At 45.0% G+C, this 21450-nt stretch overlaps 2 protein-coding genes across 11 annotated transcripts in view; one reads left to right on the forward strand and one right to left on the reverse strand.

Annotated features, from left to right (window-relative positions):
• Positions 1 to 298: 298 nt before the first annotated feature.
• On the reverse strand, positions 299 to 9465 carry LOC311433671 (uncharacterized protein). The gene is made up of 4 exons (XM_084513013.1): positions 9252 to 9465; positions 4143 to 4586; positions 1524 to 1664; positions 299 to 407 (listed from the first exon to the last, which is right to left on the reverse strand). The coding sequence occupies exons 1-4, from the start codon at positions 9406 to 9408 to the stop codon at positions 403 to 405; spliced, it is 747 nt and encodes a 248-aa protein (XP_084369139.1). The 5' UTR covers positions 9409 to 9465; the 3' UTR covers positions 299 to 402.
• A 1698-nt stretch (positions 9466 to 11163) lies between these two features.
• GRAMD1C (GRAM domain containing 1C) overlaps positions 11164 to 21450 on the forward strand; it is a 49298-nt gene continuing 39011 nt past the window's right edge. For 3 of the 10 annotated variants that reach the window (XM_084506502.1, XM_084506506.1, XM_084506505.1), the window contains exon 1: positions 20604 to 20801. Coding sequence is in view for 4 of the 10 variants with exons in the window: in XM_084506498.1 (XP_084362624.1) it covers positions 11446 to 11508; positions 12402 to 12530 (192 nt within the window). In the remaining 6 variants the exon portion in view is untranslated. Of the gene's footprint in view, positions 11552 to 12128; positions 12207 to 12268; positions 12295 to 12401; positions 12531 to 20565; positions 20802 to 21450 lie in introns of those variants that run through there. The other 7 variants (XM_084506498.1, XM_084506499.1, XM_084506500.1 and 4 more) reach the window with 7 other exon arrangements.

A 21450-nucleotide genomic window follows, 5' to 3' on the forward strand; every position in this document is an offset into this window, starting at 1 on the left:
GGCAGGTGTTTGTGGCTGGCAGCCTTCCTTCTGTCCACTTTGAAGCACTTCTGGCAGACTTGGAGCATCTCCAAATAAGATGTAATGGCAGGGAAAGACCCAAGGTACCTCATCAGAGCCTAGATTCAGAGAGATGTGGCCAGACCAAGTGGGCCCTCAGCAGGTGACAGCACAAATTCCTTTTTGAATGGTTGTTTTGCTCCTCACTGCAGGAGGATGTTGAATATGCCACGGCAGCTGTCAAAGCTGCAGGAAGAAGAAACATACTAGAAAAAGAAAAAATGCCAAAGGCAACATGTATGGATGCAAAAACGTTTATTACATCTAGAGCTTCCTTTTTGGCTTACAAGTTGTTCCACATTTGGCCTTTGCATCTTCCAGTGATTCCTGTAGTACTGCAGGTCAAGCTACGTTGCAAGAAGGAAAAAAATAGAGCAAGTGAGCGATACAACGTTAGTACAGCACAAAAAACTCTCCCCAGGCTATCTAGCAAGGTGAGAGGTTGTAAACTCTGTTCGCTCAGAGGGTTTGCAAAGGGATTATGCTGTGTATATGATTATGCAGCAAAGCTGGGAGGGTAAGAGGGAGCGGGCTCTGTCCCTGTCCCTGTCCCCGCAAAGCTGGCCATCAGGTGGCGGCAGCGCTCCAGTGAAGAGCAAACAGCTCCTCATGTTTGTTTGATTTCACAGAATCACGGAATGGGTTGGGTTGGAAGTTTAGGCTGGGTAAGATTTTGTGTTCCGGAGAAGAGAGAAAGAAAACGAGCTTTTCAAAAGAGTCCCATCTAGCAAAGCTTCCAGTCAGCTGCGCTCATCCTGAAATGCAGGCTGCATCTTGGGCTGCACCAAAGGGGAACTAAACTTGTGGCCAGCCTTTGGTGTCAGCTTACTGTTACTAGAACAGCTGCCAGAGCTAGAAAAAAAAAAAAAGCGGCAGTTGCATTTTTGGATACATCAGCCTCACCCTGGGTCATTTCTTTGTGTGATGAAAATGTCTGTTTTACCCTATCTGAGCAGCTGATCTAATAAAAGATATTACTGGGCTTTACAAACCACATCTCGTGTGTGTACTTGGTCCATTACAGGCTTTCTGTATGCAAGTATGACAAGACTACTGATACAAGTGTGTAGTCAGTGGGAGAAAGAACCATCCTTCAGAATAAACCCCAAAGAACACAAGCAGATCCAGGAGGACTTGGTTAAAAGGAGAAGGAGTGTCTCACGGAACAACTCTTTGCTGAAGGTGGCAATTAAAGAAGATACTATTTTATTTATAGGCAACTCATTGGGCCCATACATGAAGGTCTTTCCAACATAAACAAGGAACTATGTGAAAAAGAAATGGAATAGAGGACCAGCCCTTGCAGAGTTTCATCCACACTTCATACTTCCAGACACCCGCTTTGACCAAAGGTAAGTAACTGGTTAATTCCTACTTAATTTTGGAAAAAAAAAAAAAAGGAAACAGGTGACCAGGGTCATCTTCCTATCAGGTAATGCCAGGTTTTGTTCTGTGCTCCATACCTTGGTGAGAGCCTTGCTTCATGCAGAGGGCACACCTCCTTAGCTGCGGGGTTAGAACAATTATCAGAATCACCAAGCCTCCGATACCCGCTGCCACAACTCCGATGATCGTCCCAATGGATTCTTCGATACCGAACAGGCCTGGGGGAGAAGGAAAGGCAAAGGGAGCAGCATAAGATATCTTTCAGGCATGTGTATGCAATGCAGTTATCACATTTGCTGCAGTTTCTGTAGGGAAGCTACTTGCCATGAGAGTGATTATAACGATGTCTTGTCTGTCATGAAGTCATTGGCTTCCACACGGGAATGTATTGCACGATGGAGCCATTTTTTTCATTCCTTTGCATGAAGCTGCTATGCTTTCTGGGGATTTAGGGACAAAATAGCCTCATCTCCCTATCAGTCTCCCTTAACAACCTGGCGCTGTTACGGAGCAGCACCCAAAGGTGGGCAGAGCTCCACTGAAGCCCTTTCTTTGACTTGTTGCTCTTTGGGGTTGTTGCATGGTCAAGATGGGATGATCCCATTTTCTTTGAGATAAGAGCACGTTGGCCTTCTGGCTGCATTATTTATTGATGATTCAAGAAGAACCTTTGGTTAGGTGGGGACACTAGACCCACCTAGTTATGGGATGCATCATGGAGAGCACCTGCCCTGTAGAACAGTCTTCCAAAGGAGGAACCTCTCTGTAGAGAGTGACCTGGGCGGGCAGAGGCATAAGACTGATCTGAACAGATTTTATGTGACTGCCCCGTGGTAGGCATTCTGCCATGTGACTCATCCAGAAAGGATAATAAAAGAATACTTTAAAAGCCTTCCAGTTTCATCTACAATTACAGTACGATCAGGCATTCATTACATATCTCTAAGGGGTTGCATTTAAGCTTCGCTAGAAGATCTGGATGCTGTTGCTACTCTGTTGGCTACAAGATAAATCCTGAAATCTTATCTCAGTTTTAATCAGCCCTTAATCACAATGAGTTTAACCCAGGACACCTACCACTGAACTGCACTGAGGCAATTCACTGAGGAAAGGAAGAAAAGGTCTGTATCTTCTGTACATCAGCAACTGTTCTGCTCCCCCATTTACTTTCTCTTTTTCTCTTAACGTAGGTGCTTAAGACAGCCCCACCAATACCTTCAGCTCCATGCTCAGTCATCGTTCACAACCAGAAGTCAAACCCATTGCACAGGGGCTGAGGAATTCATAGACAGATTTCCAGACTTCTGGTCACTTGTTCACAGGAGAAGCTGCTACCTTGCCGAATAGACGGACATGCAGTCACTCACCAGTCAACGAGCTGTAGCTCATATGTAAAAATCCAACCTGATCTTCCCACATGCCGGGATGTGTCCTGTAGTTGAAATTGATTTGGGGGGCTGCTCGTTCATCAAAAAGGCAATGAAGGTGCTGCAGAACCATTACTTACCTCACTTCAAAACATACATCATCTGCTTCGTGTAATGGACAAGTCAACGCTGTCATCTAATTTCTCCTTTTAATTTTAGATAAGTTTTTGGACAGTCTGGATTTGTGGCACACTTCATTTCTTTGTGAGTTATATTTCTCGTGTTCTCTCGTCCCTTTAATTCAGGCACAGCGCAGAAATGATGTATTTCATCTTCTCAGGAACACAGAAAGGCAATTATATCGGCCAGGGAGCAGACACTGCACGAGTAACACGCACTACTGAGACTATGAGATCAAGCCAGTGGGAGACCTCATAAGATACATGGCCAAGTCCTTGCAGGGGCATGATTTTCTTGCCTTGTCAGAGCCATGGTTTAAATTGAGTAGTTGTATAAAAATTAGAAAGGGAAGGATTCAGGCTCAAAAGGGCAAAGGCCTAGTGAAACTCAGTGAGCGAGAAGCTTTGATAATGAGCAGCACTTGCATGATTTACTCCTGACAAAAAAAGTGCTACTTTTTCTAAGTTAGATAATAAGATAATAAACCTTTTGATGTTTTGATTCATTGGGATTGGAATGTGTTTGGCCTATATAAAAAGGAAAGCTGCTTTGACAATCCCAGTTGATAAAGGCAAAGCAAGTTATCTCCATCCTTAATATGCCTGGTGTCTATTTGTGAGGCTAAGAAAACAGCATGGCAGTTTTAATGCTACTTTGATTTGAATGTGGCTGAAATTAAGCAGAACCAATATAATATGATCCTCGTGTTTTATCGTGGGATTACTTACATCATCCAGAGTTAAGGAATGAATATGCAGATTAGTGTGTTGGAGAGAAATGATGTCCAAAAAAAGGGAGAAAGTATCTTGACACCTACCACTCATAGGGGTTCAACTGAACAAAGCCTTGTCTGGCAGTTTCATTCTTGGCACTCACTGGTTCCAGTGACAAAATTATTTCTTCCCTTTTTGGTTGTAAAAGTTTCTTGTTGTAATAACACCTGTGTGATTGTTTCTCGGGGCAAGCCAATTGAAATTACCTAGCCTAACAAAAAGAATGAGAAATGCTACCTAGCAATTACACTCCATGACACCAGCCCATAGCTGCTAGAGGCCAAGCAGACTAACTTCCCTCCTTCTGCAAGCATATAGACCAGCTTTGGTGGAGGAAGAGGGAGAAAAGAATATAACAAATAACACCAAATATTACCCAGAGCCCTCCTGATCCTCAGCTTTGTGCCATCTCCTGTCACCACCTTCCCGTCTGGAAGCGTAACCTCACAGTAATAGATACCGTGGTCACCGGTCGTCACATTGAGGATCACCAGGGAGGCATCCCCCTGGGACAAGTCTCCACTCAGGAAAATCCTAGAGTTATTTGGCAAGATGGTCACGTTGTTTTCCAGCAGGTCCATCTGCCCCTTTTCGTCTTCTTTGTACCACTTCACCGTCAGGTCAGCCAGGGAAGGACGTTGTGGACTGCTGAAGTGGCAATTTAAGACCACAGTTTCCCCCTCTTTGGCTTTTTCCTTGGCTGGTGTTTGAGTCACTAAAAGGTGCCATGGCTCAGGCGTTGTCAACAATGGAGGCTGTGCTGCCCTGTGAGATACAGCTGCTCTCTCTGTGCTTGGATTTCCACCACTAACACCAACATCTGTACCAGAAAAGAGAGAGAGAAGAGGAGGGTTGAGGGCAAAATAATGAAAAATAAACTTTTTGACTCTTTCTGACCCGTAATCACAGCACAGAACAGCTCCTGGAATTAGGATTTGAGGGATTTTTTTCCTGGTTCCCTCTTAGGTTATGTTCATGTGTGCAGATAGGTTCTCTGCCACATTCAGACACATTTCCTTCTGAAACTCTAACCTCTATCTTCCCACTCCAAAAAGTCTCAGGGTCTCAACCATTTTCAAGGCACAGCAGAAAGTGCATGTCCCCTTGCACACAGGCAGCTCTGCTCTGACAAGTACAGTGAACATGAGAGCATCTGAACACAACTGCCTGCATCCCAAAACATAATGTGTTGGCTTCTTAGAGGGTTTGGCATGCAATTCCAGCTTCAGGATAGGAAATCTTGGGATCCTGAGAAGAAATCTCCATTGCCACAGACTGAACACCCAGAAGATATTATGTGCAAACAGGGGGATGGCATCTTAGCTTGCTGCAGGTATTGATACTGAGAATACTGATGTGAGTGTTTGTCTAGTATGGTGACATGCTCTACTCAAGAGAGACAGATTTTCTAGCACAGGAGTTCCTAAAGATGATGCCTAATCTATCTGAGGAGCAGATCTGATGTTCAAAGAGGCTGAAATTGAGGAGTTATCAGGCTCTTGGTGAATGTAAAAATAAAGTTCATGCTCTATATCCAGGGATATAAAAGCTTAATGCCAGAGGGAAAAGGAAAGGGAGAAGAGAGGACCTGGTGAGCCAAGGGAAGCTGGTGGTGAGAGACACTGACTGCAGGATGTTCTGTATCTGTTTTGCAAGCAGAGCAGGTAAGCACAAAGATGGGACTTGATTTTCTGTTTGCCTAGCAGAAAGTTAGTTAAGTCGTCCTGCCTGGGCAGCCCCCTTTCTGGAACTGTTTTCAACAAGTTAGAGTTCCTGTGGGTTTCAACACGTAGATTTCAACATACATGTTTGATAACTTGAGTTGTTGTGAAAACACTCAGCATATGAAATAGCCAGCTCCATTTTGACAACCAACATCCTGAAACACAGAGAAGATGCACCTGAAGACACTGTCACACTACCTTATTTTTAATTAAGAGGACTCCTGTCACTGGGTGACATTTATCCTCTGTGAAGGGATCCCATTATCCCGCTGCTCTCTGTTAGGAACATACAGACAATATGCCTGGACCAGAGATTTAAAGCTGCCTTCCCTCACGCAACTGCTAATCATAGCAGCAAGCAGCCTGGAGCTAGGAGTAATGCAGTGTATCTCATTTCTGGAAACAAGCCTGGGCTGAGAAGATGAGAGGAATAGTTGCTGTCTCAAATCCCCCGCTGGAACAAAAAGAGGGGGAAACAAACTCTTAAAAATAACCCAACAGCTACCTCCAAGCAAGAGTTCAAACCAATCTTTGCAAAAACTTTCTTCCACTGTTTTATTTTCTTCAAGTAAAAAAAATGGTCTCCCTTCTTACAAGCCGGTGCCCTCTCAAGGGCTGCGGATCATTCAGGGAAGGTTTTGATCTCCTATTGTCTTCAGCCTTTCACCGCAGCTCGGAGGGTGTGAGCTGCTATTGTCTGGGCCAGCTGAAGCTTCCCAGTGACAATAGTGTCCCTCTGTGCATCAGGGACAAATGTCTCGTGGCAATGGAAAACCAACCCGCTCGCTTGATGATGGGTTTGGGAGTTAGTTGAATGCTCCTCCAGGCAAGCTTGTGTATGAAATCACAGTTGTATTCATAAGCTATTATTATTTATGACTTGTATGGCAGCAGCACTGACAGTTTCTGTCAGAAAGCCGGGCCTTGTTTTTCTAGGTGTCTCACAAAAGGATGAAGCACAGAGCTTACAGTTTAAGTGCCAGACAAGAGATAACACATGGATGCACAAATACACAGAAAACAAAAGCTGGCTATGAAACTGGGCAACCACACAGCATGCATCGTGTCTACTGTCCCCAAATGGCTCACAAGTGGTGCCCACAGAAGGTGATATGTAGCGTGACCAAAACCCAGAAAATAAATCACTAAATAGATGAATAAATAAATAAATTAAAATCCAGAACATCATGTGCATCCTCCACAAGATGGTAACAGCTTCCACCACCCTTTTGTCAAGAATGAATTTCCAGTTCCAGGCTGTGAAGTTGGTCAAAACAGGAAGATGAGGGAGGAAAGAGAAGAGCTGGTTAGCTTGTGACTTTCCCCCCGCCCCTGCGACAGGATGAAACAGAAGCAAGTCACTGCATGCAGTGGACAGAGGTTTGTGCGAGCAAGCTGTGTCTGCCAGCAGTCCAACAACACAAGGAAGAAGGCCTGGGAAGCAGGACACACGGAGATTTTCCAGAGTTTTATTCCTGTTTTCTTGTTTCCTTCCCTGTTCTGTTAATAACCCTGTTTCAGCTCCTGCGTGGAGACACTGACAGGCAACAGGTACTTTTTAATCAGACGAGAAGCAGCTTTAAAAAGCTCTACATCACCAAATTTCTGAGTGGTTGGAAGGAAAAAAAAAAAAAAAAAAAAAAAAGTTCACAAGGAGTCTCCTATTTTTATACACCTTGTGAAAACCTTGTGAAAACTCAAGTTTAATCTTGAAGTACAAAGTGTAGTGCAAATACTTTGACAAATGTGTGATAACGCTGAAGGTAGCTTGGCATATTTTGGTTCTGTGCGTATTCGGATGTGATGCATTTGGTTGTTTGTTAGAGCAGTTTTGCCTCAAATATTCTTTCAAAATCTCTGTCCATCAATCATCTTTGCTGGATGCTGCTGCTTTAGCAAGAGCAGTGTGTGCTGCTGCTACCTTCTTGTCAAGGAAAGGGAACAGAATTTCTTCACTGCTAGAGGTATTCCTGCCTTACCACACATGCTCCCTGCAACACAATCGTAATTTGTATTCCTTTTAGTGAAGAAAAAGGCATCATTTTTACACAGTCACTTAGTGACACAGAGATCATAACAGAGCAGGGACAATGTGCTTTGATGTTGCCTCCTGTTCATCACGAGTTTCATTTGCGCTGCCTATCAGGAAATAACTGGCCTTGTCATCTGCGTTACCCCACATCTTTGATTCACTAGACCTAGCTTACAGCTAATTAGGAAAATCAAAATGCAAGAGGAGTAGGCTGTGTTGTTTAGTCCCGGCTCTGTTTGGGGTTCTCACTGAGAAGGTCACAGCACAGCCTCTATTTTTCTTTCTTTCTTCCTTCCTTTTTTTTTTTTTTTTCCTTTTTGGTAAGGTTGCAAAACTGGAACCTGCTAGCTCACTGGTATTTAAATACACAATGCCCTTATCATACTGGCATTTGGCAGTGTACCAATGCCAAATGCTCTGTTGACTCTGCTTCAAAGCTCTTTTTATGTCAATCGCTTCATTAGGAGAGTGATGTGCGGCTCCCCCTTCAGTGGGTTGTAGGGCTCAGTCCCCCCTGGAGAGGAATGCGAGGCTTTTTGGTGAAAGCTCTTAGGCTAGACAGAGCACAGAGACAGACAGCGTGGATGATCTTGTCTTGACCTGGAGAAATTATTAGATGATCTAATAGGTCACTGTCACATAAAGTCGCTCGTTCGTGGCCGTTTTTCAGCCACGAGGGGAGAAAGCTCTCTGGGGCTCCCTGTAATGTGACAACGTGCTCCACGTTTCCCAGTACCCGCAGGGCACCTGCTAACCCGTCAGCCTACCCTTTGCTACATCTGCAGGTTGGTCCTTTCCCATGTAAGGCCATCTCGTTGGCTGTGCCTGAGAAATACACAAGGCAGGCGAGAAGACAAAAGGAAAGAATAAAATGTGCCAGCATAAAAACCCTTCCTACTTCTGGGACCTCAGATTTCCCTGTTGATCCCCGGAGTTCACCACAGCAGCCCTGCAAGCTTCATTTGCCAGTGGCCAACAGCATCAGGGAACCAGAACGGAGGCTGGAGGTCAGTGCCAAATGTGCCCTCTCTTGCTGTGCCTCCTTTCCTTTGTTCGAGCTCAATAAAGGGAGCAGAGGTCGAGGACTCAATTTCCAACCCACCTAAAAATCCTCACATGCTGGAACGACCATCTTTCAGGTGGTTTTCTTGGCTTTCAGGCTCAACTTCACACCCAGCTGGTGCTGTGAGAGTGCTTTGCAAGCTCTACCCTGCTCCCAGTTGGCCTGTGATTAAGTGATCAATGACTGCTCATCGCTTATCTCAATTTATATGACTTTTGCCCTGGGTTAAGTTTGGCTTTTACAGATGGATGTGAGTAACTACCCTGTGTGGATAACTGCTTGCTAATACATCAGAGAACTAAAATAGAAATGAAGGTCCTAGCAATGATGATACACAGCCCTTCTTCTTGAAAAAAGCCAGGCAAACTCACGCTTTCTGGAAAGATAAATTCCACCCTGGGGACCAAGTCCAAACACATATTGCTATTAACTAAAAAGGAGCATATGTATAAAGAAAAAAAGTGTTTTGATGCAGTGTACAATGCTGGATATAGTTTTCCTGCATCCTGGGGAAACCCTCAGGAGAGAATTTTTTTTTGAAAAAAAAAAAAAGAAATAAAGAAAAAAAGAAGGGAAAAAAAAAAAAAAGAAGAAGAGAACCTCCCAAGCCAAATTCTATGAATAAACTATATTTCTTCTCGTTAAGGAAGGTGTTGTAGTACTCACCCACCAGTAAGAAGAAGAGAAATGAAGACACTGCAGATACATAGAGCTTCCCAACGTGCTGCCTCATAGCTGCTGAAGTGTGTGGTCTCACCCTCACCAGTAGCACAAGCAAAAAAAGTAGTGCGGGTGGTACGGGCGATACAAAATACGTGTGCATTGTTGCAACAGGACCTCACATTCTGCCCGGTGAATGTCACACTAAAGTTATCGCCTGCTGCCTGGATGACAGCCACATCTGAAGTCACAACAATGACTTCCCGGGGGCTGTTCTCATCTATCCCATGGAAGATGCCAAAAGTGCTCTGAGAGCAGCGGGAAGATAATTTTGTTTGGTTTGTCTTTGTGTTTTTTTTTTTTTTTTTTTTTGTTTGTTTGTTTGTTTGTTTGTTTGTTTTGGCCTCGTATAAACCAGAACTTTGGGCCGAGCACAGAATATCCAGGTATTCAAAAGGGACCTCTCTTCTGCTGAACCCCTTCCTAGTGGAGGTGAGACGAGAAAGCAAACTCGATTCCTAGCATCCTAGGGAAGTTACAGGACTTTATTATATTTCTGGCTGTACACACACTGCGTGTATAGGTAAAATATATTCTTCAAAGTACGGAGCCTTAGCTGCAGCCGTACGGAGCACGTGCCAGCCCAGCTGGCTGGCTGATGCCTCTCCTAGTGCACCTGTCCAGCAGCCTGCTGGCCTTATCTAAGGGCTTTGCTTATCTTTAGGACTCTTCAGATAACGGAATTTTGCTTGATTATCCAGTAGAGACTCAATTCCACACCTGTTAAAACATATGTGCTGCACACTTCTAAGGGAAGCATCAGTATTTCTGCTTTTCTTGGTATTTAGAAGCAAAAAGGACCACCCCCCCGCCCACCACCCAAAACAAAGAGAAAACCCTATACACCATGAGGACAACTGTCCTGATGTTACAGCTTTTGTGAATACTCTGACAAAGTCTTTGATTTGCATCTTTGCAGGTGGAAGGACTGCAATAACTGTTTTAAGAAATTCCACATTTGACTCGCAAAAGCCTGCTGACCGAACGATGTCAAGAGGAACAATATCTAGCTTTGATGTGGTGACGCCTGTATCAGTGAAAGCAGGGTTATGGCTGAGGAACCTAGAAGGCAAGTATTCAAATGGGTTGGGATTGTGGGAAGACCTGACCTGGGATTATCTAAAGGAATTACTCTGAAGAAAATATTTATTAAGAAGGGAGCTGGGACCAAGCACAGGACAACATGGTACTTTGGTGGAAAGCTGAAAGATGGTCACGAGGCTCCTCTCAAGGGAGTATTGCCAAAGTGCTAGAAAGCATAGAAAATATCCATGAAAAGAACAAGTCAGGGGAATCAAAAGCAACCAAGAATTTGAGGAGTGAATAACCAGCGAAGTCAGAGGCAGCTGGCACATTGAGAGGAGTCGGGACTGAGACAGTGGCTGTGGCTGGGTGGCAGCGGAGTCAGTGTGGGAAGATGGGGCTGGATCAAAGGCATTCCAAACACTATCTGATGTAAACCCAAGTATCTGATGCATTTCTAAGAAAAAAAATTGTGTTGTGATGAGCATGAACGGCATGTGCAGTGTGTCCGTTTCATCCTGTAGCAGTACCTGTGCTGTGAAACGCGGCGTGCTCAAGAAAAGCTGTCGGGCAGCCGGCTTCAAACCAAGGGAATACAGAAGGTTTTCAGTGTTTTAGTGCAGTGTTTTTGTTTTTTTTAACGTCGCTGGCAGCCACCAGCTGAACGTGAAGCTTCCCCCCCCCTCGGCTAACCCCACAGGGCTGTGGGGTTTCGCTCTCCCCCCTCTAGGGGTCCCTGTGGAGCGGCGCTGGGCAGGCTGTGCCCAGCCCCACCGCCTCCCGCTGTGAGGGAGGGAGGGAAGAAAGGAGGGGGGGGAGGCTCTGTCATCACTTTTTCCTCCCCAAACTTTCCACCAACTCCTCGCTGTCCTCAGCGAGCTCTCCCAAAGCCTCACAGGGGCTCCCCCCGCGTGTATAGGGTGAGGAGGGGGAGGAGGCTCGCCAAACCCCCTCCGCCCAGCCCAGCTCCCCCTCGGGGCTGCCCGGCAGCCCCCAGCCGTGGGCGGGCGGCCCCTCTCCCTTCTCTCCTCTCCTCCTCTCCCCGGCCCGGCCTCCTCATGAGCCGCTGGCCCTCGGCAAGCGCCTCCCGCCTTCGGCTCCGCGCCTGCCCCTTTAAATGGCGGCCGCGGCCCCGCTGAGGCGCTTGGCGGGCGCCGCGCCGCCCTCGCCCCCCTCCATGGTAAGCGCCGCCGCTGCCGCCGGGCTCTGCGCGCTCCCCGCCGGTGAGCTCCGTGCCCCGGCCCCGGGAGGGGGGAAAAGGGGAAAAAAACGAAAAAAGGGGGGGGGTCCCGGACGTCTCCGTCGCCGGTTCGGAAAGTTTTGGGGGGCAGCGAGCGGGGCAGGGCCCGCCGGGGATGGGGGGAGCCGTGGCGGTGCCGCCCCGGCTGCGGGTCCTGCTGGGCGAGAAGCCGGGTTTGGGATCTTCTGGGTGGGCTGGGGGCTGGTAGGGTGCTGGCCCGGCTTGATGTGCGATTTGGGACAAGTGGCCCCCTGTGCTGTGGCTCCCTTGCCCCTCCTGAAGCTCAACCGAGCTCCCAAGCGAATAGCGGTGTCGAGGGAAAGTGCTCCAGAAGCGTGCTTATTTTCCTAACGAGGAATGCAAGCAGAGCTGCTGGCCTCTGTAGTGTTGTGTCTTGTACAAATAAACCTTGTGGTGTAAATAATAGGTATAAAAGATATATATATGTATCGTCATAAAGTACGTTGTGTCTCTGGGAAGTGCAGACTCGCTTTCTGAAAGGTCCCTGGGTGCCCAGAGGTGTCCTGCAAGTGGTGCACAGGTGTCTCCTGTTCAGGTTAGCCCAGCTCTAAACATCTGTGTGGCTTCAGTGCCCAGGTGGAGGTGTTGCTGTGGAAATAATGTACTCTGATAACGAGGTAGGTAAAAATTAAATAGAGCATACGCTATAAAAAAAAATCGATGAAAACGCTGGTAGTGGGAAGCGTTTCCATGCCGCTCACCTGGGTAAACCTAGCACGTCAAGTTTCATTTAATACATGGTTCTTAAATGGCTTAACCATCTTATTTCAGCGCCTTTCTCAAGTGACATAACCTCCTTTCCTTGTTCACAGGAAGTTCATGAGGTGGATCATGGTCTTATCAGCCAGCTGCTTGCGGACTCCGAGGAGGCTCTTGGTTCGTGCTCAGAGAAGATGCAGGTTCCTGCCCAGTACAGTTGGAGTGCTGACTGGAGCTTTTGGGTAATGTGTCTTTTCTTCCAATTTGTTTATCTCTCTCCATCTGTATGCGTGTACGTGGACTAGCTTTATATCCACTCTTCTCAGGTTGCTTTGCTGTCATGAATTAGTAAAGCGCTCTCCACCCATGTAGTGAGGTAGGTAGTTTATCATTATCGGCTTACTAAAGTGTAAGCTGAGACTGAGAGGGGATGAAATTGTTTACCTGATGTCACGTATCAAGTTAGTGACAGGACTTCTGGCTTCTGTGCCCAGGCCTGTCTCCCAGTTCCTTGCATGGTTCACTGACCCGTCCAATGTCTCTTTATGCCTCTAGAAAGTCGCTGATGCTTTTTAACAGTAAGGGCTGAGTTTGATTCTTAATCTTGGATAAGATGTGCTTTCCTGGCTTCTTTTTTTTTTTTTTTATTTGTCAGGTGAGCATATATGTTTTCCACAAAGGTATGCTTTCTGAGTTCTGTATGGAGAATGGTATTTGTGACTAGGAAGGGCAGAAGGAGTGTGCACGTGTTCATTCTGCTCTTCCCTAGGGTGTTGCCTCACCAAAAATGGAGAGTGTAAAAAAAAATAAACACTTTTTTAACACTCTTAATTTTTGGATCTGTATTTTTTTTCATTACCTTGACAAGGTAAGCTTATGAGTGTGGGCTTAGTGTGTGTGTTGCTGTTAGTTTAGTGGATGGGTTACCCTGTTAGGAAGGTGGCACGCTTGGGTGCCCAGCAACAGGTGGGGAAACACCTGATCTCGTGAAAGACTTGGATTCCTCAGAGCTCTGACGGTGTGACTCAAGATCTGCATCAGGTGGCCCCAGTAAATTGGCGTGCCTTAGCTTGTGCTTCCATAGGAACATCATCTGGATGGCCGTGTCCTTGTCCTGATGAGGTCACCAGAGTGTTCATTGTGCTAAGCCGCTGAACGATGAAGTAACTCACAAAGGCCACAGGGAATTGGTGGCAGAGCTGTGAGCAGGACTGTGGGATCAGATTTCCCAGCTTCTTGTTTGAATCTTACTAGATTTATAAATCTAATTTGCGTGTCTCTTTATCCCTCCTGGTCAGAACATTGACTTCACATCTTGGGTGCTAACATACATTTCCCTTGAAATGCATGTATACTTTTAAACTGAACAACAGCCATCTGGAGCCAATACAAATGGGAAAGGCTGAATCCAAGTAGGTCTGAGAATTACACTGCTAGAGTGTTTAGATCATTCAGTGTTTTCTTCATTGTGCCTACAACAACGAAGATGATATAGGGCATCCTGCCTGTGCCCAGCTGTACCTCTGTACTTGAGTTGTGTAGGCACTGTATACAATAATGTTGTGTAGGCACTGTACTTGTCAGCTGAGCTCTTATTACATAATAAATTAGATTGTTTATGTACCGCTGAGAGTTAGTTTGCACAATCGTTAGCACAGTTGGTATTTTATGTGGGAAAGAAACCTGTTGAGATCTCAGGGTCAGTTTGTTGGACTTAGTATGGATTTGCTAAGCTTGACAGTCTGAAATAGTGAAGTATGAAGTTCATAACTGTACTACTGGCTGTGCATTTTTAGCTTGGAGACGCATGCCTAAGGTTAGAAGTTTCTCTGAGCAGGGCCTCGGGCAGTGTGGGTGCAGTATAATGCATGTCCTCACAGCAGCATTTTTTGCCTGTCCATAACTTCTGTGGGTACTGGGATTCTTCTGCGCTGTGACAGCTCCTAAACAAGTGTGAAGCATCCTCTAGTACTTAGCGGCTGCCTTCTGCGTATGGTTTATACTCAAAGACTTCAGTATTTGTTTGAAGTTTGTGTTTATCTGGCTCGGCAAATATGACCTTGTTCTTAAGAGAATTGTGTAAATACTTGCCTCTTTTAAGACACTGCTGTGGCTTTGAAGTTCCAGCTATGCGGCTTATGGTGCTGATTAGTTTTAAAAAAAAAGAACTTCTATGGGTCTGTTTGTAGGAGGCTGTGCTACTCCTTTTCTCAGCCTCGGGAGGACTGAACTTAGAAGCAGCAAGAAGCTGAATGTTGCAAATTCAAGGCAAAGAAAAAAAAAAAAGGTGCTTGCATCTTCTAATTAAAACGTTATGTCATTGGCATCTTTCCCTACTCTTCTAGACAGAAAATGTGTTTTAATAACTTTCATGGCTGATGATCAGCTGCTAAGAATATAAACAAATCATTAGAACTCCCTGAATACTGAGTCACAGTCGATGTGTAGGTGATAACACGGAAGGCAGCTTGTTGCAGTGCATAAAGCATGTGTCATGAGCACTTGACCAAGGATGATCTTAGTGTCCCGTGGCAGGTGTGGATTTGTTAACGCTCATTCCTACTTTTAAGTTGGTAAAACTCAGGAGCTCTTACAACAGCAAGAGCAGCCTGCGGGAGCACCTGGATATCAGCTTTGTTGCCTGGCTTATTTGCTTTGAGAGCCTGTAAGTGTCTGACTTTTGTTCGCTCCAAGGATTCATTTTTTTCTGAGTATGTCCTGTTGCTTCTCTGATGATGGAAACCAAAGGCAGAGGTTAAAGTCTGACTGGTTTGTCTTCAATTTTTCATGGATTTGAGTGGGAGTAGGCAGTTGTGCCATGCCTCTGAAAGTCATGCTAAGTATCACTAATGCTCTATAGGTGCTATGAGCAAATGCAATTAACAGCAGACTCAGATTGGGAGCCTCTGGGTTATAATCTCTTTCCTGACTATGGTGAGTGGGGAGAAGGAAGAGTAGCAGCAGAAGAAAGAAGAGAAAAATGTCATCCTATGCTTGACTTTTTTTTTCCATCTCTAAAGCAAGAATACTGTGGACAGCTTTATTGGAAAATTGTGAGGATTAATTTTCTATACTAGTGTAAGCAATTCTTAAATTATAGCAGTACAAACTGTTGTTATGAGACTTACGCTTCTTTGAGGATGTTTTCATTAATACCCTTTAAAGTGTTGTTTTGGGGATATTTTTGAGGTGTTTTTTTTTTTTTTTTGTGTGTTTTTTTTTGTTTGTTTGTTTTTTGAAGACTGTTCCCTGGAGGTGGACAAAGCCAGACTTTGTCCTCATGGAGGAAGAAAAATACTCTTCTTGCAAACTTGACCACCTTGCTGGAACCTGTAAGGCTTGCACCTACTTTTGATTGTATGGTTCTGATTTTGGCATCTGCAAATAGAAATGATGAAAATCAAAGATGCTTTGGAAATTAAGTTACATCTGGAAGCTTTATCTCAAGATTCTGATTTCTACTCTTTTTACATTCTTCACACTGAAATATAATTAAATTTATTATCTCTGGAAGAAGAAACCTGTGAAAATCTCAACTGTTCTCCTGTTGTAATGAATAAAAGGATAAAGGTGAATGAGGAAGCTAGTGAAAAGGATCCTTACATCAAAAGTGAGGATATTTTGTCTGGGAACTGTTGTCTATTAGCAAACAGCCAGAGTTCATAGATGTCTGTAATAAGAAGAATGCCAGTGGAAAAGAGGAATAAAAAAGTAAGTCCTTATCTCGTCATGAAACGGTAGGTGGAAAGAGCTGTTGAAATCAAATGGGCATCTCAGAAAGCTGTTTTTATCTGAGAGAGTTGTTTAAGAGTTTGGAAATGGAGGTGCTGAGGAGGTCTTGGAAGAGAAATAATGAAAGATGTTTTATAGAAGAAAACTTGAATGCAATGTAATGTCAGTTTCAAGGAGTATGGCAACAGAAGCAAACAAATGATACAGGGAAAAGTAAAATCTGAGGCCTTTTATTTTTCGTAATACCACAATCTGTGAGGTTACACAAGACTTGGAAAAGGGTTTTGAAATTTGAAAGACATGGGTATGGATTATGAGAGAGAGCTAATCTGTGGGAGAGTGTAGGTATGTATGCCAAGACTGTGATGAACATATGGCTCAAAGCCACACAGGAGGGATGCAGATCTATCCATCACAATTCAGGTGGTAACTTTTTGTGGCACAGGTATAAGCTGACGTGCTCTGGGGCTTAAGACTGCTAAGGGCTCCATGAAATATTTCATGCATCTGTAGTTTGAATGCTCCTTTCTGTGAATACTCAGGTTTGCTCCAGGGATGGATTATTGGGCAACTTGCATCACTGGCTATATTTTGACAGACCAATATTTAAGGCCTTTGGTCAGCTGCTTCATCTCCAGTATTGTGCACTTGGTATGTTACTTGTTCCAAAGAAAGCTTTCTTCTCATCTCTTACCTCCAAATACTTGGCTTCTGAGGGAGAAACATCATGGCTTGTGACGTCAGGAGGATTTCCAGCTGCCTCCTTGTTTGCTGGTATGAAGCAGCCGGCTAAGGAGGAGAAAAGAATTAGCTGCAGGTCTCCAAAGAGAATAAAATTCCTCAGCAAGCTCTTGCTGTACTTCCAGCTCTGGTATGTCATTTGTTGACCTATCTGGAATCTCCAGAATAGGTGCTCTTTGGCCCTGTGTATACAGATGCAGCATTTTGAGAGGGTGAGGAAAAGGCCAATTGTATCTCTGGCTACGCCTTGAACATAGTTTATTTGGTTAGTGGCTGTTTTTGTTAGTTTTTCCCTCTCCCCTCACTTGTTTTCGCTCTGGGAATCCCTTGTTGTTGTTGATACAGCTCCAAACTGAGCACTGGAGGAGATCTGACTGCTCAGAACAGGCTGGAACTTGAAGGCAGCAGCTAGTGCCCTGTGCAAATATGCTTTCCCCAGCTGCAGTGACTTGAAGCTGTATCTAACATGCATTATTACACACCTCTAAAGAATTAGCCCAGAACCTGATAGCTAACAGATCAGGAGGAAAATGCTTCGGATCCGTGTGGTTTATTTATTTGGACGCTGCAAACAGAAACAGTGGATGTGCAATATAACTTTGAAACTCGGTGCAGTTAGTGTTGGTTGAGTTAAATCTCCTTTTCAAAATCTGAAATCTCCTGTGGATGGTTGGGTGATGTGGGACACATGCTTCTCTCTTCAAAAACATGAGAACGGTACAGACGAGTATATGACTTTTCTGTTAGTGCTTACTCTGAAAGTCGTCTTCTGTCTCATTTCAAGTAACAGATGGTTCTGCTCTAATTAAGTTATGTAAAGATTCCTTAGTGATATCAGCAGCATTTTAGAAGCTGCTTGGAATAAGTGGGCTTCTTGGGTAGTGCTTTTTTTGTTGTTGTTGAAATTGATTGTGGAGTCAGTAAAGCCTACAAGTGAGGTGTTCTTTCATGAGTTTTAGGTTTGGTGATGTGTTCAGTTTATGTATTTGTTACTGCAGCCCACCCCAAAGGAAATGACAAAGTTATTCAGGACTGCAGCTTGCTCATAGCAGAAAACAGGAGAAGCTGAGAAGTTCTCTTCCTACCCAGCAGGACTTGATATACCAATGCTTGCAGAGTGAGTGGAGGTCTGTGATCGTGAACTGTGGTGTGTATGCAGCTCTGCTTAGCTCACGCTGATAGAAATGCCCCCCAGTAGCTGACCCCTTGCATACAATTTTTATGTAAAGGTGAAGAAAAATTTCACATTTTCTTTCTTGGTTCCAATGGTTCAGTCGAGTCTGGGAGCAGATTTAATGTAGGAATGACTAAGAGTAAAATCTGCATTTGGTTTCTAAGGTAGAAAAGGAAGAGCTCAAATTAGATATTTCATAAGATGTACTTTTGGGGCAAATCTTTGGCAAGTGCTATTTTCCATGTAACTTCAGATGCAGTAGGGCTACTTACAAGCTTTTTCCCCTACTTGTTAAAAGGATTGAACAAGTCTAAAGAAAAGCAGGTTTTTTTGTTTTTTGTTTTTTCAGTATGTTGTCTTCAGTGAAAGATCAGGTGAAGGAACAGATGCTATTAACAAGTAACATTGGCTAATTGTTTCACACATGTTGTAGGAAGAAATATGAGTCAGATGAAACTGTTGTTCAGAAAGTCTGTATTTATCCAAAAAGAAGTCATCCTGACTGAGCTTTTAATTGTGACTGCATCGTATCAGTTAGCATGCTGATGTCTTTTGGAACCTGACAATGTGGTTACAGGGCTTGAAGTTAACTGGGGAGCAGAGAAATTGTCTGAGCTAAAGGAGAACTCTGTGCAGGGAGGGTGACGAGCTCTCTTCCATCACACTGATGTGAAATTACATGATGTTAAAATAGTAACTCCAGAGTTCATCCAAACACACTTGGTTTGTTTGTATTAAGTCTGATTTAGAACTTGGTCTTTTAGATCTTATCTTTTTTAAGATCTTTGTACATTAGATAAGATTTGTGTTGAGAAGGAGGAAGAAAGGATGACTTGGATCTTCTGATCATAGCCTTGAAATGAGGAAAGTGTGTACAGGCTTGCAAATGTTCCCTAAAATGAGAAGGAGCTGGGCACCCTAAGACCCTTGTCAATTTGACATTTATTGGTGTCTTGGGAAGCTGGTGTGAAACATGGTCTCTGGTAGAGGCACTGTGGGCATAACTTTACTACCTGGTGTGAGGAAGTTATTGCCAGCTATGGATGGTTTTGAGGATGTTGAGTAAGTCTGAGGCTGGACCATTTTGCCACCTAAAAGGTATTTCCACTGTGAAAGTGACCGAATCTCTTGAATGTTTTTGCTTAACCTTCTTGTTTAAAATCAAAGTGTTTGTTTTGCCTGACCTCAGAGGTACTTTGTAGCAGTTATGTAAGTAATTATAGCTGAAACTGAAATCGTCAGCCTTGTTGCAGAGTGGTTCAGGCTTCCATACTCAGGTGTGCTTAGCCAGTTGAAGATGACTTTATCTTATAAACAGGAAATCCCCTGAACCACTTTATACTCGTGCCACTTCTGAGGCTGGAACCACACCGGTGGTACCCAGGCTTTGGTGGTGCCTTTCTGAGATCACTTGGGGTCCTCCTGCTGTCCTTCTGGTAGAAGGAAATCGTCAACAATTTTTTTTTCCCTATGGATTTGCCTCTCGATATCTTGTGGCTCCTTTTAGCACGCCGAGATTCCCCGTGGTGTATCTCAGCTCTGTCTCAGGAAGGCAGGAGAGTTGCCTCGTTTTTCTGGTGAAACCAGTTGGTGTTATTTACCCGTGCTGCTGATCTTGGCAGAAGAACTGTGGGGCATCTGAAGTGCCACCACCCAATGCTTAATAGCAGTGAGCAGCTGTGGCTGCTAATGTGGCTGTAAATATGGCCTCATTGTATTCAATTGCCTCTCTCCTTGAGGTATTCAGATTTAGATCTGATTATATGAGTGACTAAAATGCTTTGAAATCCATTTTTCTCTTTTTTTTTTTTTTCCCTTCTCTCAGCTTCCTCAGCAGGGCTGTATGTAGTAGGAGAGGGATTTCTCTTCCCTGTGAGTCACTAGCTGCGTCTTCAGCCAAGTGCCCAAGGGGATCTGCTCGCTCCCAGCCCAGCCTCCTACACCTCCAAGTGGATGTAGCACAGTCACCTGCCTCCTCTCCTGTGGCTTTGAAACCTCACGTGTGTTGTGGCAGCTTTTTGGCCAGCGTTGCAGCTGGGGATGCATGGGTGATGCTGTGCCCATGCACGCTTCAACGCTGGGAGATGCTCGTAAGCAGCCTCGTTGTGCTCCCACAACGTCCCCAAACCCAAATCGTAGTCACTCACAGAAATGCAGCAGACAGGTCCCAGGTGAGACAGGTGGGAAGGCACAGACAGCACAAAGAAAACAGAGTAGTTGTGTGCCTACTACTCCCCTCCGAGGGCAGACAAAGGTCTGGCAGGCACACAGAGCCCTGCATCCTCTGTGCCTGTGAAGGATGGAGCTCTGGGCAGTGCTGTGCTTATTTTGGCTGCTTGGCTCTGCATGAAGCATGCCCCAGTCCCCAAACCTCTGGAGCTCAGCCTGAGGAAGTGTCTCAGCATGGGCTGTAGCTTTCAGCGATGCAGAGAGGAGGAGCAGTGGGGACCAAGTGCTCCTTTCTGAGCTGGTGTTTCCCTGGTGACAGTAGTTTCCTCTGCTGTCCCCTTTGGGACTTCTGTGAACTTCGAGTGACCTGTGCTGCTTGGTTTGGCCTGCCTCCCCCACTCTGTTTAGGTTACGGTCATTTTAGGCTGGAGCTCCTCCCCGGTCCCCGTACTTCTTATTTAACTACTTCTTGCGGGATCTGTGTGCTAATTCTGCAAGACCAGAGTGTTTCTGCCTGTTTTCCGTGCTGGCAAGCGAGCAGAGGCTGGCAGAAAGCTAGCTAGTGCTGCTGGATGGCGTCCAGCGCTGGCTCTGAATGAGTGGGTGAGGAGAGGGGAGCTGCAGAGACTGCCGGAGTGCTGGCCAGGGACTTGCGTGGACTGGAACAGACTGCAGCCAGCTAGAGGAGGAGGAGGAGGTATGTGTAGGCTACGTGCATCTTCTGTCTTTACATTAGCTTCATGCCTCAGCCAGTTTTATTTCTGAGATTGAGCATATGCTTTGCTCCTCGCTGTGCATGTCAGACTTCGTTTTTTCTGCATCCAAATCAGAGTCGTTATGAAAGTAAGTCAGCTTAGGAAAGTGCATCGCTGTTTAGAAGTGGTTAGGACACTCACTAGCAAGGAGAAAACAGTAAACACTGCAAAGCAATTGCTTCAGAATAAGCAGGGGATATATTCAATCCAAACTTCTTTTTTCCAGAAAAGCTTATAATGCTCTTTCTGATAAGAGGCTTTCTTATCACTGATAAGAACGCGTCTTCAGCTGCAACGCATTTCCAGAGGGCTCAGTTTGTGTGTGCCTGAAGTGTGTTTCCTTTTGTGTTTGCAAGATGCATTATTCATTAGGTGCTGTTCCCTCTGGATAGAGGACACACGAAAACTGTATCCTGAGCTGTCATTTAGTAACGTGCATAGTTAAATTGCACCTCTGAGTGGACTGTAGAGCCTCATGAGGTTAAATACAGACCTCGTTGGAATAGCTTCAGCTGAGTCCTGTGCCACTGAAATGTAGTGGCTTGGGAAATGGAGCTGATTCTGGTGGGAGTCCTGAAGGAGGAACTTTGG

The sequence above is a fragment of the Aythya ferina genome, assembly GCF_964211825.1.
Source record: "Aythya ferina genome assembly, chromosome: 1".
Lineage (NCBI taxonomy): Eukaryota > Metazoa > Chordata > Aves > Anseriformes > Anatidae > Aythya > Aythya ferina.